Source organism: Calidris pugnax, unplaced genomic scaffold, assembly GCF_001431845.1.
Source record: "Calidris pugnax isolate Ruff unplaced genomic scaffold, ASM143184v1 scaffold24, whole genome shotgun sequence".
Classification (NCBI taxonomy): Eukaryota; Metazoa; Chordata; class Aves; order Charadriiformes; family Scolopacidae; genus Calidris; species Calidris pugnax.
In genome coordinates this window covers 36,048,844-36,063,886 of record NW_015090922.1, presented here as the reverse complement: position 1 = coordinate 36,063,886, position 15,043 = coordinate 36,048,844, and the positions used below count along the sequence as shown (strand labels likewise).

The following is a 15,043-nucleotide window of genomic DNA, read 5'->3' as shown; positions in this document are numbered from 1 at the left end:
GGGGGGGGGAAGCTGTATCTTGTGTCTCAGCCATGTACTGCAATTATTGAATAATGCTCCTTTTTCATCAAAAATTACAGGGCATCGCATTATTCCCCCATAGATTAAGTCTGCTTTTCAAATTTGCTTATTATACAATGGAGAACACCAGAGTTTAAAAAAAAAAAAAAAACACAAAAACAAAAGTAATTAAATCTTCAAATACTAGTGCTATTCAGTCCAAAGTAACCCAAACAAATGTTAGGTGGGAATTAAGAAAGGCAATCGATCCCTAAACAGTAAAGTTATTATAGACTTTGTAGTAATTTTTTCTGCATCAATAACAAAGATAATTTTTCTTAGTCTCATGGTTGAATAGAGAGAAACACGGCAACTGCAAGGCATAGAACTGCAATGAAAGTCCTTTCCTTCCCGCAGCAGTCAGTCCCAAGATGCCCAACTGCCAGGATCTTAATTCTGTCTCAAACAAATCTCTGTCAGGTTCTGAAGTCCAGAAATCAAGTACATCCCCTGAGAAGGCCAATAATATGAGTTTATATTACAAAGACGACATTCTAATTTCATGCCATCTTTAAGTGCCAAAAAAATATATATTTTTAATTGTCTTGTTAATAAAATGCCAATGAAAACATTTTCTAAATAGGAATTTGTATCTCACAAGAAAATAATTCACAATTAAATACAAGTCACTAATCCTTTTCAATTATAACGTGAACAGAAGACTCTCCTTCAGGAGACTGCTGGGTTTCAAAACTCTGATAATCAGTAGTGCAAACAAATCAGATGCTAAATTATGAAGTGTTTGCAAGCAAAGGCTAATACACAAAGACACTAGCTTACAACTTAAAATCAAAGTACAATCTATTTATTAGAGTTGTATCAGCACAACTCCTGAGCCTCAAAGGGCTGAAGCTGCAAAGTCACCACTGAGGAGCAGAGCAGGGCCTGTGGAGTTCAAGAGTTACTCTGTCCAGAGGCTGTGGCAACGATGACTTGACATAATTGGAGCATGTTTTGAAAACTCACTCTTGTCTCCTTTTCCACGAATAACACCATGAAAACAGGAAAATTGCTCACAGAGCAGTCCCTGGATTTCAAGGTGGAAATACACCACTGTTAAATGCAACCTGGGAAACTGGGCAGCTGGCTGTCAGAACAAGGAAAAAAGAGCTCAAGTCTGAAAAGACACCATGGACTTGCAACAAATAAATTATAAGAGAGGTTGTTTACTAGTTATACATTACTGAAGTGCATATCTTTCAAAGAACTGCCTACATCACTGATAGTAGCCTGACTGTTGATCAAACAAGTTCCCAACCAAACCATAAAATACTAGCAGTCAACACTTACACCAACACTAGCTTCCAGATCAGAAAAAGGATGTCTCATTGCCACATGATAAAATCCAGCACACAAGCTTACTATACAAACTATAAACAGCTACTCAAACACCCCCTGTTGCTGGCTTTGCATAAACAAAATGCTCATGAGATCCCAAAACCATTTACTGTGGGACTATTTCAACATCCACATAGTTCAGTTTCTCCCCGGATTACTTTCTTCATAACCACTGCAGAGTATCTCACTTGTGGAGATGACTTTTCAGCAAAACAGTTGATATTTTTAAAATCATACAGAGGTCTTAAAGCATGATGCAAAGCACAAACAACAGCTCTGTATTCCAAAAAGATGGAATCAAGTAGGATAAAAATCACTTCATTACAAGTAACAGTTGCCAGACATTTCCACCTGACCCACACAAACCGGTCAGCAACTTTAAAGAGGAAAGTGGGCTGGAACAGAACCACATCTTGATTTTTCAAGCAATGTGAAGTTAGTTGGTTTTAAGCAGCTGATCAACTGATATTTTTAAGGTCAGGGTCTTTTTGTGTGGGAAGAGGAAGGAAAAATACAGGAAAGAAAGCAATTCAGTCAATAGACTTTTATTTAACAAACATGGGAAAACTTCACTGTAAACCACGAACAAAAAGCACTTTGAACAACAAGTGATGGATCATCATCCCAAGATTCAATAAAGGACATTTGACCCCAAAACATACAAAGTTCTTTGTGCTAAAGAAACTGAAAGTAGGTGTTTGTAAACAAGTGGTTATTAAACCACTCGTGCTTACAAACCTCTTGTGCTTTCCAGATAATTTAAGAACATCTGCCTCAAGTTTACACACTACTCAAACAGGATGTTGCATACAACTATCTGGAAGGTATCAGTTGAGAGTCTGTCATTCGGGGACACAACAACAGAAAGACAGAGGAGACTAAGGGTCCATCAAAACTAATCTGAGAGTCCAGAAATTAAATATAAAGATTGAATCCCATTAAAATCCCAGAGAGGTGGAAATTTAGAAAAAAAAAAAGAATCTTAAAATATTAAATCAGCATCTTAATGCTACTCAAAATACGCAGAGGTAAAACCTCATGGAACCAAAAACTAGGTTCAATATAACAAACTAGTATACAGTTAAATACAAACCTGGCTTCCAAAATTTCACTTCTGTTTGAAGGGAGTACTCCTTCCCTGTTTAATAATGACCACCTTCAAACACAACCTGCCCATTTTGGTATAATGGATAAGAGCACTCCGTTTTCATGGATCTGAAAGTCTGTAGACCACTAATTTTGACATATTTAACCACAGCTGCATTGCTCCCTCATGCTCTAGGCCAATATTGCAAAGTTGGTATTAACCCTTTTCTTTTCTCTGGGGATGGAGAAAAGCTCATAGTCCTACAGTACATATCTTTATCACAAAAGCTGTGTTAGGTCCATAACATACATGCATTTACTGAAACGGTTCTGTTGATTTTGTCTAAATTTGTATCAGCAGCCGACCAAAGAAATTTTGGGGAGTACATGAAAGAAGAAAGTGACTTCAAGGTTGGGTTCAGCCTGCAAGAACATAGAACTGCACTTTCCAATAAACTTTAATGCCTGCATGCAGATGAGGAAGTTTCCACCTCTGAACACACCTTGATCCCTCTACATTTGAGAGGGCTGAGCTTCACTTAAAAAAAAAAAATCACATGGAACGTCAAAACAGAACACTTAATACGAAGTGGCAACAACCATCAGTAATAACTAAGAACTGTTGCAGAGCTTAAGACAAACTTAGCTGGATAGGACAGATAGATAAGCAAATCTCTTCACATTAAAGCCTGAGGCAAGATGACTTCAATAGTTTTAGCAGATCTCTAAAGAAAGGCAGATGCTGCACATCTTACACCTTTTACTGAGCAGATCCCCTGCAACCACTTTGCTGATCTGTTTTCAGAAAAGCCAATGCTGTCACCCCCAGCAGCCAGACCACATGAACACTCTGGTATTAAGAAGGTGGTTTCATTAAAACAGTCACTAGTACTACACAAAAGCTGAGGAAGATCAAGAGATCAGCAAAACATGACCCTGACTCTTCAGATAAAATGACACAAAGCTGTCATACTAGCAGAAATAAAGAAGAATTTCTAAAGTTTTATTTGTCTGACCATCTCCTTTAGATTTTGACACTGCAGGCATTTAAAACTTTGGTGCTCAAGTCCAATGTTGCACTATTCAGGTTCTGAAGTCTTAAAACAACTCACAAGTCAACCAATCCAGGAAAGATATCATTCCAAATACTTGATAGTCTCAAGTTCTGGGAGAGTTTACTCCATTTTTGCCAAAATTTGGTAATTTAAATCAAAGTTTTAGAAACAAGTAAAATGAACTTGATCTTGTAACAGTCTTCATAAAAAAAAAAATCTGAAAATCTGAAAAAAGTATTATCATAATACTAAAAACATGACTTTGAGGTATTATATTCACAGAAACATTCGTTCAGAAGAACATGAACTTTATGTGCGTATTAAAGAGGGAATCTCGCATGTTTTCGTTTCAATGTAACTCCAAGCTTTTCTTTTAATGTTACTGTTTCTTTCTGTGCTGCATCCTGATGTAGTACTAACAGCTACTGGTAAGCTTGGAAAGAAACGCATAAAGTTCATGTTCTTCTGAACGATGCATCACAGATTTCAACTCTATGCCACCTGAGACATTAACTAAAGTTAAGAAAATTTAGATATCTTAAACTAAAAACCACAGTTCAATTTTCAACGTTTCACTGTCTGGCCATGAGTTACAATCCTTAGTCCCTCAAGCCTCAATACAACATACAGGTTGAAGGAAAGTGTATTCACTTAATTCACACAACAGGCAGCATAACGGCTTGTACAGTGGAGGTATTAAATTTGGGTTACTTGTTTTTTACTGCTGTGATTTTCCATTGCTATTTCCCTTTTTCATGTTCATCCAAGTTACATTACTCTTCCTTGAGCAAAACTAGCCAGATATAGAAGCAATCTGGATAAACCAAGGAAAATGACACAGCAGGAGAAAATAAAAACCAAAACCAAACCAATGCTTAGCTCTTGCTGAACCTAGGTTAGGCTTAGCAATGCCACATTTTATGCGTTGACATTCATGACAGTTCTCAAAGAGATTTGTCCTCGGCAATCAGAAACCTGCAATAAAGGTGCAGATTCATTGTAGATAAGCCTTCACCATGACGAAACTTGCCAAGATGTCATTTTTAATTATTTAACATCTAAATAATAAAACACTCAGAGAAATATCTTTAGCATGTCTAAGAATAGAAACCGCAAAGCCTGACAATGTTTGAATATATACTGATTTGCAACACCATTAGCACTGAAAAACTAGAGATCTGGTCCAAAGTGAGGAACAAAATTCTATGAAATTTGTGGCATCTCATAAATTACAGTTTCTGACTTCTGTGATACAATTTTATTTTATATTTTTTATATTTATTAGATGAGGAAGAGAAAAACAGTGTAGCAGCAAACAAGCCCACAGATGGTTAACAACATTATGCAGCACTTTAGCCACAGTCAAGTTAATTCACCTTCACTTTCACCTGGAAATGTGGATTCAAAAGCATGTGTATGTGGTTATAACACCATCAGCACAACATGATCAGGGAAATAAGCTAAAACAGATTGTCATATGGCAGCATACCATATTGATTGGAGGAGAGAAAGAGAGGTGTGATAAGGAAACGTAATTAATTTTCATGAACTGTGAATTGGACAGGGACCAATTTTTCGGTTCTGCAGGTGGGGAAGAAAAGCTGATTTCTAAGATGTTGGTGTGTAAAGTCACAGGAGACTTGGCAAGAGCCCAAGTATGAAAGACAGAAGATCAAAATGACCCAATTGTGAGCTGAGAGAACAGTGGATAACTGAAGATAAAGAGAGGGAGAAAAAATAAATACAGATTTAGAATCCAAAGATCTTCAATCAAGCAAGATAACAGTAAACAAGCCACCAATTACCCAGTCTTTTTCCACTTTCTCAGCATCCCTCTATGGTAAGTTACAACAAAAAGAAATTCCAGTCACAGTTATGTATTTAAACACAGTCAATTATTTCTATGTTCAGCATGATTTCTAACCCTACAGAAACCTGCATTTAGATATCTTCCTAGAAGTGCTGTCTTCTAAAAGATCTTTATTTAAATATTTTTAGGGGAAAAGTTTGTTCAAGTGTGAAGGCACGCATTCTACTATTTTCAGTTAGGAAAAAGTGAAGATTGAAATAATTATTCTTAAGTGTGTTTCTTTAAATAGCTCTAATACTACAAGAATCAAACATTCACCAAAGAAAAAGAAACATTTCTTTAAAATAGTTTCGAGAATCACTGGAAAACAAAGCTTAAACTTTCAAGCAAGTTCATTTTGTATACGTCACAAGTTGTACATTTATAATGCCTCAAATTAATGGTGCAAGAACACGTTTACAATGCAACAAACAGCTAAAAATCAAAACAGGAGTCATGCAACATCCTTCTGTCACTTGTCTCTTAAGTATGCACTGAAAAATATACAGTTCCAGGGCTCTCTTCATTAGTTTGTCTCTTTTAAGCCATGAAAGCAAAGATAAGATACTGTAAAGAATACTTGCCTAAATCTGCATGTAGATACACAAAAGCATTTAACACTGCTCTAACACAATGATTGTTTCCTTTATAGAAAGGTTAATTCCATAGTTAAGGCAACAATGAAATGAGCAATAAGCATATGTTAATATAGTTTCATAAAATTAGAGCACTTTATTGCCACAAAATAGAAGTGGTAGCAACTGTGAATACTGTTAGTAACTGACAGTAACAATGTATAAAGAATAGCTTTTATAGCTGTTTTTAAAGGAAAAGAATATGTAGCCTACAGGAGTTTTCCATTTATGTTTTTATTTGGAAGCAAAACCAGTTTAAGAAGCTCCCACTCTCCCCTGCCCAGTTATACCCATAACAAAGCTCACTGCTTTTCTCAACCACAGCAGTACAACAGCTCACAGATACTGAGGAGTTTAAAACTCCACGTTTCCTAAGGGGAGTAATGAGAAAGTGATCCAGTCTTACAACACGGCCTCCCTCACAAGCAATTCTCTAAGTTCTCTTAGACTTGTGGCACAAGGGCAGGAGCAAGAACCTCGCAGCCAGGCTTTGCGGCAGAAGAAAATACACTGTGTCACTACAACCTGCATTATTTTCTTTCAGTAATAACAATTACACACTAAATAACACACTAAGTTACATGCAAGATAAACACTCGGACAACAGCAAATTAACCTCATCTCCCCTGCATTCTCACTTCTAGCATAAAAATGCTAGAAATACTATGCCACTTAGCTGTTTTAGAGAAAAAAAAATTAAATACGTTGAGGAATCTACCACTCAAAAGGAATTCTCTAGAACATTTTAGTCTTTCTGTAGCCAATAATTTTTAATTTTGTTAAAAATGAGAGAATTATATATCATATAAAATGGAACTTTCTTCTGAACTTGTTCCCAACTTCAGCAACCAGCTATCATCTTACCTGGAGAACTCTTATTTAAAAGTTATGGTCTTAATCCTGCAACTGCTCTGCACTGATAAAGCCCTATGCCATCACTGGAGTCCCACGGAGGTCAACACCACAGTCTTGCTGCAAGATCAGAAGCCTCCGTGCCTTTGCAACATTTTATTTCTAATCTGCTATTTAACACTCCGCAAAATATTTTGGCATATGTACGCAAAACAGAGGGGGGGGAAGTTACAGGCTATTATTTTCCAGGTAATCACTGTATATTTTGAGATTACAGTACTAAACACTCCGGTTTATTTTCCTCTTCCTATACTAATATTGTCATGTACTAACTATAACAGGTTTTAGCTTTTTCATTATTATTATTTGCAAAGCCTCAACAGTTTCCATGTGTTGAAAAACGCTCTCATTGTTTTCTTCAACAAAGAAATCCATTTTGCCTTCAGGTTCTGAAAGCCATAGACAATTCTGGCAATAATCACTTCTTGGATATATTTTGGAGCTTGACATTCTTTTTTACGTCAGAAAGTTTTCCCCTGCTGTGTAAAGGAACAGAATCTCACTAAAACAGTAGCTGCCCTTACAGTTGCAAAACATAACAAAACAAATGCATTGCAACTCTCGTAACTAGAAAAATCATTATCTATTTGATAAACAGGTAGTTTTTTACAGTGAACCTGAAAATCACTTCAGTATATATTGCTCTACTGGACAGAAATGTTCTCAAAAGAGCGACAAAAGAAAATACTGGAAAAGACCACAGGATCAGAGGATCTAATGTAAACAGACTAGAGAAAACCACAAGGATGATTCTCCTATGTCTCCAAAATAATGAGGCCAAACAGGTGAAGTTGTCTGTGGTCTTGCAGCATCACCGAAATAGGAGAGAACTGCCATAATACAGGCTCCACAACTACATCCTTTTCTGCCTAGGACACAGACTTGAGGAGGGAAAGCCCAGGAGTAAAGAAAAGGAGCCCAGGAGTAAAGAAAAGAGATGCTACGAGCGTATCCAACACAGATTAATCTGAGAACACTAGGAGAAACAGAAACACTGTATAGGGAAGTGTTACCACCCTGTCCTCTCAGCCCGGCTCAGATGTGAGTGACCCTGCAGGCTCGGACCGAAGAACATCAAGTGAAGAACACCCGCCCAACACCTTCCACCCGCAGCAGGGGGACAGCGCGGACCTTCCGCGGGGACAAGGAACGCCGAGTCCCGGGCGGTCACCGAGAAGTGGGGCCACAGCCTGAGCCCGTAGCCTCGGCACCTCCTCTCCGCTCCCTGCGGCCCCAGCCCGCCCCTTCGAAAGGAGCAACTCGGCACTGGGGCCAAAAGCCAGCGTTTCGGACCTCAGGAGCGGACTGCCGCCACACGCTCCTTCAACCCGACGAGAACCACCGTTAGCCGGGGCCTGAGGAACCGCCAACACCGCCGTTCCCCCGCCCGCCCGCACTGCGAGGGGCCTCGGGGGCCGCTCCCCCCCACCGCCCCGGCGGAGGTGGCCGGAGAGGACGCCGAGCCCGTGGCGTAAGGAGAACGACGGGCCCCTCCGGAGCTGCCGCCACCGAGAACGCTCCGAACGAGGCGGCGGGAAGGGGGCCGGGGGGTTGGCGGCGGGAAGGGGGCCGGGGGGTTGGCGGCGGGCTGACAACAGCCGCGGCCGCCGCGCAGCGCTTCCCCTTCGGGACCGCCATGGGCGCCGCCCCTCCCGCCGCATCTCCTCCCGCAACAACAGCCCAGGCCCGCCCTGCGCCAGCGGCCGCCGCCCTCCCGCCCGCGGGACCGGCGGCGGGGCTGCTCGGCGCTCCCTCACGGGAGGGAGGCGGACGGACACCCAGACACACACACACCCCCCCGGCTGGGCGCCGCCTTCGCCTCCTCCCCCCGGCCGGCGCCGCTTCTTGACAGTTGGCGGCGGGGCGGGCGCCGCGGGAACGCCAAGTGCGTGCGGCGCCGGTAAACGCTCCGTTCCCCCCCCTCTCCCGCCGCGGCTGAAGCGAGGGGGGGCCCGTCGTGCCGTCCGTCCTCCCCCCCCACTACCACCCCCCCGCTCCCGGGACTCACTGCGGAGGTTGTGGATGAGCTCGGAGTGGCTGGCGCCGCCCGACTTCCAGGCCATGGCTAGACACGCTCTGCGGAGCAGGTACAGAGCCGCCTTCAGCGCCGCGACTGCGCACAGCAGCTTCCCCAGGAAGGACACAACCTCCAGCGCCGACACAGGCGCCGCCTCCTCCCCCCCGCCGCCGCCGCCGCCGCCTCCCCCTCCCGCCGCCGCTGCCGCGCGCCCGCTGAGGGGAGGGGCCACGCGCCCACCGCCCCGCGCGCCCGACATCCTGCCGCCGCCGCCGCTCCGCGTTGCACACTCGCGCGCGTGTGTGTGTGTGTCCCTGTGTGTGTGTCTGTGTGTGTCCCGCCGCCCCCTCACGCGCATGCGCCCCCGGGGGCGCGCGCGTGGGGAGAACCCCGCGCGCGCGGCGGGAGCGGCTGTTGCTCTGCGGTTCCCCCCCCCTCCCCTCCCGGTGTTCTGGGGGCTGCGGGCGCGGAGTTTTGTGTCGGCTGAGGCGCTCCGTTAATGAATGGAGTTAGGGTAAACGACACGCACCCCACGCACCCCTCCTCCCCCCCTAGCTTTAGCCTGTCGTGAAATGAACCGGCAGACACCGTGTACCGAGGAGGGGGGGACGGGGGCCTGGTGGCGGTGCCGCCGCCGTTACCGACAGGCCGGACCCCCTCCCCTCCGCCGCCGCCGCGGCCCAGCGCGCGCCCTTGCGACGGAGCCAATTACCGCCGTCCCGCGGCGTCTTGTTTTGCATGCGGCGTGCCTATTGGACGCCGCCAGCCCGCGCGGGCCAGGCCTACGTGTCGGAGGCTGCCATTGGCCAGCCCCGGGCCGGCCGCCGCGCCCCCGCCCGCAGGCGGCAGTCAGTGCTGTGGGGGGGGAGAGGGGAGGGGGTGTGTGAGGGGAGGCTGTGGCCGAACCCCAGGAAAACAACACCGAAAAAAAGTTAAGAAATGGGTATGAGTGGGAGGTTACGAGGGTTGGCACGCCTGAGCGTGTGGCTTACACGCTGCCAGGGGCACCAACGGTCTGTTAGGAGCTGCGAGGCTGTGGCAGGGCAAAGTGACAAATTAAAATGCCTTTTAAAAGGCGTCGAGGTCATAAAATCAGCGACTCGGAATGTAATAGATGCCCAAGTGATGCTTCCGGCGTGGCCTTTACTCTGTCCCGGCGTAGGCACATGATGAAATAGCAATCTTAAGGGAAAAGCAGCGCCTCGGGTTCCTCCCACAGCCCGTGGCATCAACGCAGGAGAGCGGGGAATTAACCCTACAGTCCTGTGGTGTTTCTGGGACTCCTGAACTCCTTCCTGATTAATTTTGCCACCAAAATTCATCTACCACCTGATATTCATATGTGTTTTCCATTGTTTGTTTGTTTTTTTTAAGGGAAAGCAAATTCCATTGTTGCAGCTGATTTTGGGGAATCTCCTGTCAGCGCTGTGACTCCTGTGTTCGTGGCCCCTCCTGGTCCCTGCCGGCCAGAGCTTCCACACCCGACCCTACAGCCTCTCCTCTCTTAACCGGTGCAGGTATGTCATCTGCTGGGTACCAGACAGCACGGGTTTCGGTTCTTTGCTTTTGAAACGTGAGAATAGTGATACGTAACTATGAATGGATATGCCCCATCAATAGTACGTTGTGTAAACATGAGAGAAAACAAGGTGTCATCCTCGTAGATGATAGAAATTAAAATATTGTATTGTTTGTTGAAAGCCTTCCTGGTACAAGGATGCACACAGCCTAAAGTACCACCATGGGAGACACAGAAAACATTATCTTCTGTGCGAGAACACATCCTGGGAGGGACGAGCCTTTTCCAGCTCCACACAACACATATACTCCATCCCATCAGTGCTGGTTCAAGTGAAGAATGTGAGGTGAAGGTGGGCATCTGTTTTCCTAGCTAGCAGTCAACCCAGAGCAAATCTGGCGGTTGCCCGATGCACACACCAGGTCCCATCCATGGAATTCCCAGACCTTTCCCGTCTGGGTCTTTTAATCCTGGAGACAGAACCACTGCTTCATTCTGTATTCTCCATCTAACTTCTCCTAAGCATGAACTGGCAACTGCTCTACAGCCTGTGAGAGGCTCCTAGCCTGCCCCAGAATATAAAAAGTTTCCCTGTTATATCCAGTGGGCTGGGAGAGAAGGAAAGAAGCCGTGGAGTTAGAGGAATTCCCAAAGGGCAGCAAATACAGAGAACAGGCAGGCACTGTAAAAATACACACACAAAAACGCTTCATTGTTTTAAAGGCAAAAGCCATTTTCTGTTGTCAGATGCAAGCAAACTGCATTGCTCTCACATAGAGAGGCTGTTGGCAAGAAATGAGCTGGCCCATGTTTAAAAGCATTCCAGGGATACTTACCCCCTTGGGAGACCAGAAACACAAGAGAAACCATTTACACAGGAACTGACGCTGGTGACCAGCACCGGCCTGAACTAGGGTTAAGCTCGTCGCAGAGCACAGAGAAAGAGCCCACCTTTATCTCCCAGAAACTTGCAGACTTACCCAGGCACTTTTGGACTGAATGTACCTACTGTCCATCTCTTGGCTACATTCTTGGCATGACTGCTGAAGAGAATGACAAGAACACAAGAGTGAGCCTTCCTAAGTGATATCTGGGGTGTCCTGGATGGATACCAGGCATGTGTGAAGGAAACACCATTTGGCTCTGCAAGTTTCCAGGAGCTTTATGACAAGCCAAGTTGCCTCAAAGGGCCTTGAGAAACTAACAAACACCGGTAGCAGCAGGATGCACCCATCAGCACAGTAAACAAGCGTGAGGGTCCCTAGCTCTTTCTGCTCTATAACCCCGGGCCATGACTGCATTTCTTAAACTGATTAGGAGCATAGCCATTAAGATAAAACTAAAAGGAACATAGACATTCTACACTAGAGTAAAAGACAAGCATAATTTATTTTTTTTTAAAAACAAAAAGTGATTTCTGGCCATCAGCATTCACGTGGAACCACACCATCTGCTCTGACACTCAGTGTTCCTGTAGGAACCCTCTTCCCCCTCACTTGCCCAAACCAGCCTGAGCGCTTTGGTCCTTGGGTCCCCACTGCCAGTTGCAGGCATCCATCTTCCATGGGTACAGCCATCTCCCTGGACTCTCCAGGTCCATGCTGGTGCACGGACAGCCCTGTTAGGGAAGAGGCATGGGAATGCCAGCAGCCAGAGTGGGCCATCACTTCATTGTTCTGACATGGAGATCCCACTAATTTTAAGCACATGTCGGATCTCTCTCCTTTTCTGCACATTCACCCACATCTCAATCCCTTAGCAGCACTTACATACATTTATATATAAACCCCTCCACGCTACTATTTCTGTTTCATCCCTTCCCTCCCACCTCATGAACCCATTAGATTTTATAAATTCTTTGAATTTAAAAAGCGTATGAAAAGTTGATCATCACTGTCTGATCCCATCTGCTTCTGCACATACATACCACAAGCAGCAATTTCCTTGTGAAATGTTCCTGCTGAACATTTCCGCAGTTATGTCCCAAACCCCACACTAATTGGCTTCTACACCTACAGTCACTCTTCTCCCTGCCCCCATTCTGTCTTTAACTTAATCGCTCTCCTTCATCTCGTTTCTCTTCCTGCAATCTCAAGCCAGTTTGGTGTGTGCCTTCATTTTGTATTTCCATTTCAGAAGCTCACGTTGTTTTGAACTCGGCATCTCTCTTTTCCCTGCACTCGGAGGGGAGGTGAGAAGGACCCAGGCCCATCAGTGACTCCCCGCATTAGGGAGCAGCAGGGCTGGGACCCCTCCATAAGAGCAGGTGAACCTGGAGCCAGGGATGGCAGTGCCACACAGCAGGACACCATCCCGTGGTGCCCGAGCAAGGCAAGCAGAGCAGGGCTGGGGACAGTAATGGTTTTGCCATCAAGAAAAAGCAAAGTGATAAGTCAGGCCCCAAGGCAAGCCAGTCACCAGGGCAACGACGTGGCTGGGCACAGACCCTCCTACAACACAGCTCAGGCCAGGAGCTGGTGCCCCAGCCCAGCTGGGAGCCCCAGAGGAGGGTAGGTAAGGCTGATGAACTGGCACTCTGCTCTGAAATCTGCTCTGCAGTGCCCTGCACAGCCACCACGCTTGTTCCAGGGATGGAACTGGGCACGACTCCAGCAGTTATGAGCAGCAGCAAATATGGCGCCTCCAAATAACTGTCTTAAAATATTGTTCAATTATAATTGGAGGAAAGCAGATGACGAGCGAATAGGGTTCAGAATTAGCTTTATCCTGCCCTAGTGCATCCACTGATCTAGGAAGTGCCTTCATTCCCAGGCCCCTGAACCTCTGGCAGAGGGAGAAACACACTTTCAGTTTTCTTCCTTTTCAGTCACACTCCCAGCTGTCCCGGTTTGAAGTAAAACCACACCAATTTTGTGTTCTGTAACTCTACATTTTAGCTAGGCCTCCTCTAACTCTCTGAAATTAATGGCATATTGTGGAGAAAACTGCTCATTCTCAGAATGATAAGACCAATGTTTCTGCTACGTGCCAAGGAATGGTATGCAGGGAGGCCCTTGCTTATACTTATTGCTATAACAACCAAGGTCAGCCAATTTTCATTACTTGCCCCTTAGAGGGTCAGAAACTGAAAAAATGTAGAGGGGTCACATCTGTGGGGAGGAACGCACAGGACAGGTGACCCAAACCTGACCAACAGGGGTATTCCATCCCATCTGCCCCATGCTCAGTATAAAAGCTGAGGGATCAAAGGGTCAATTCTCTTCCTGCAATGGCCGACGTCCAAAGAGGACCCTGTCAGTTCATCTGCCTTTGATCCCGATCCATGTGTTCCTGACTCCAGAGCTGGAATCCAGTTCCCATCCATTGCTGAGTCCAGTCTGGGACTTCCCCAGTGCCTGCCAGTGACAGGACTGTCATCCTGGGAGCTTGATACGGTTTTGTATATAGTGTTTCTATTTCATTATTTTCTTCTTTTAATATTAATTCTTCATTAAAGTAGTTTAGTTCATTCTAACCTTTTGAATCTCCTTATCTCTTCCTCTCCTCTTTTTAGGGGGGAAGGTCCATCTGTTGTTCTGGTTGCAGTGATTTTGGCTGAAACCATGACACCGGCTTTAGCCACATTTAAACATAATCCATAGATACTTGTTGTTGACTCAGCCAATGTGTTTGCACCTAATGCCCAGATTCAGTTTCCTCTAGACTTTAACATCCTTTTTGACAACCTCAGAAATATGCGATGAGGCATATTTTCTCCCAGCGTTTGTTTTCTCCTTTCATTTGTTTATTTAAATCTGCTATTACACTGAAACAGCATACTAACCATACTAACACAGTACATGCCTTTCGTAGTGATCAAACACAGAGAATATATTTATAGCTTTAGAGAGCAGCCCTAAATCCATCACAGCTCTCACCTCCATCACACTACATGCTGCCAATGTTTTCTTTAAAAAAGTGTAAGACGGGGAAGAAAAATTGTGATTCTTCTTTCCCTCTTAATGAAAATAAACCTCTATGTCCAACCTACTCCCCTTGATACTTCCCAAATGCTTTTGGGCAAGCAATCCTGAGCACAGAAGGCAAGCATCCAAGAGCAGAAGAGAAAAAATACACACAGAAATCAAAATAATAATAATAAAAAGTTTGCCTAATAAAACATTTCAGTAATCCTAAAGTGTTACCTCTTCCACTTTTAGCTATTTGGTCTGTAGCTGAGCTGCATTTTGAGGCTGCCTGTTGACCTTTCTCCCAAGTGTTACGAGAATTAGCTGAAAATACCCTTGGAGCTGACAGTGACTTGCAGGATTGCTGTTAGCAGCTTAATACAGGGCGCCAGAGCTATTGGCTTCTGTATGATAATAACGCTACTGCAGCATGCAACAAGGCTCTTTTAAGGCTTGCAGCAGGGCTTGCTACAATAGCACCCAGCTTTTGGAATGCTTTCAGTGTTGCATTCTGCTGTACGTGAAAATAAAAGCTCCTCCTCGCAGTTGGAGTTCAAATGATGCAGAAAGCATGTGAAATATCGCCGATTTGGTATCGCATCTGAAGGATGACAAGATGGCACAGTGGAATTGGTGAGGAACTCAAGAAAAAACCCGACAGATG

General features: G+C 44.8%; 1 protein-coding gene across 2 annotated transcripts in view; it reads right to left on the bottom strand.

Annotated features, from left to right (window-relative positions):
- The window catches only part of PCMT1 (protein-L-isoaspartate (D-aspartate) O-methyltransferase), a 33,078-nt gene extending 23,977 nt beyond the window's left edge, over positions 1-9,101 (bottom strand). For both annotated transcript variants that reach the window (XM_014950944.1, XM_014950943.1), the window contains exon 1: positions 8,944-9,101. In XM_014950944.1, coding sequence (XP_014806430.1) covers positions 8,944-8,998 — 55 coding nt within the window. In that variant the 5' untranslated portion in view covers positions 8,999-9,101. The remainder of the gene's footprint in view (positions 1-8,943) is intronic.
- Positions 9,102-15,043: the final 5,942 nt, after the last annotated feature.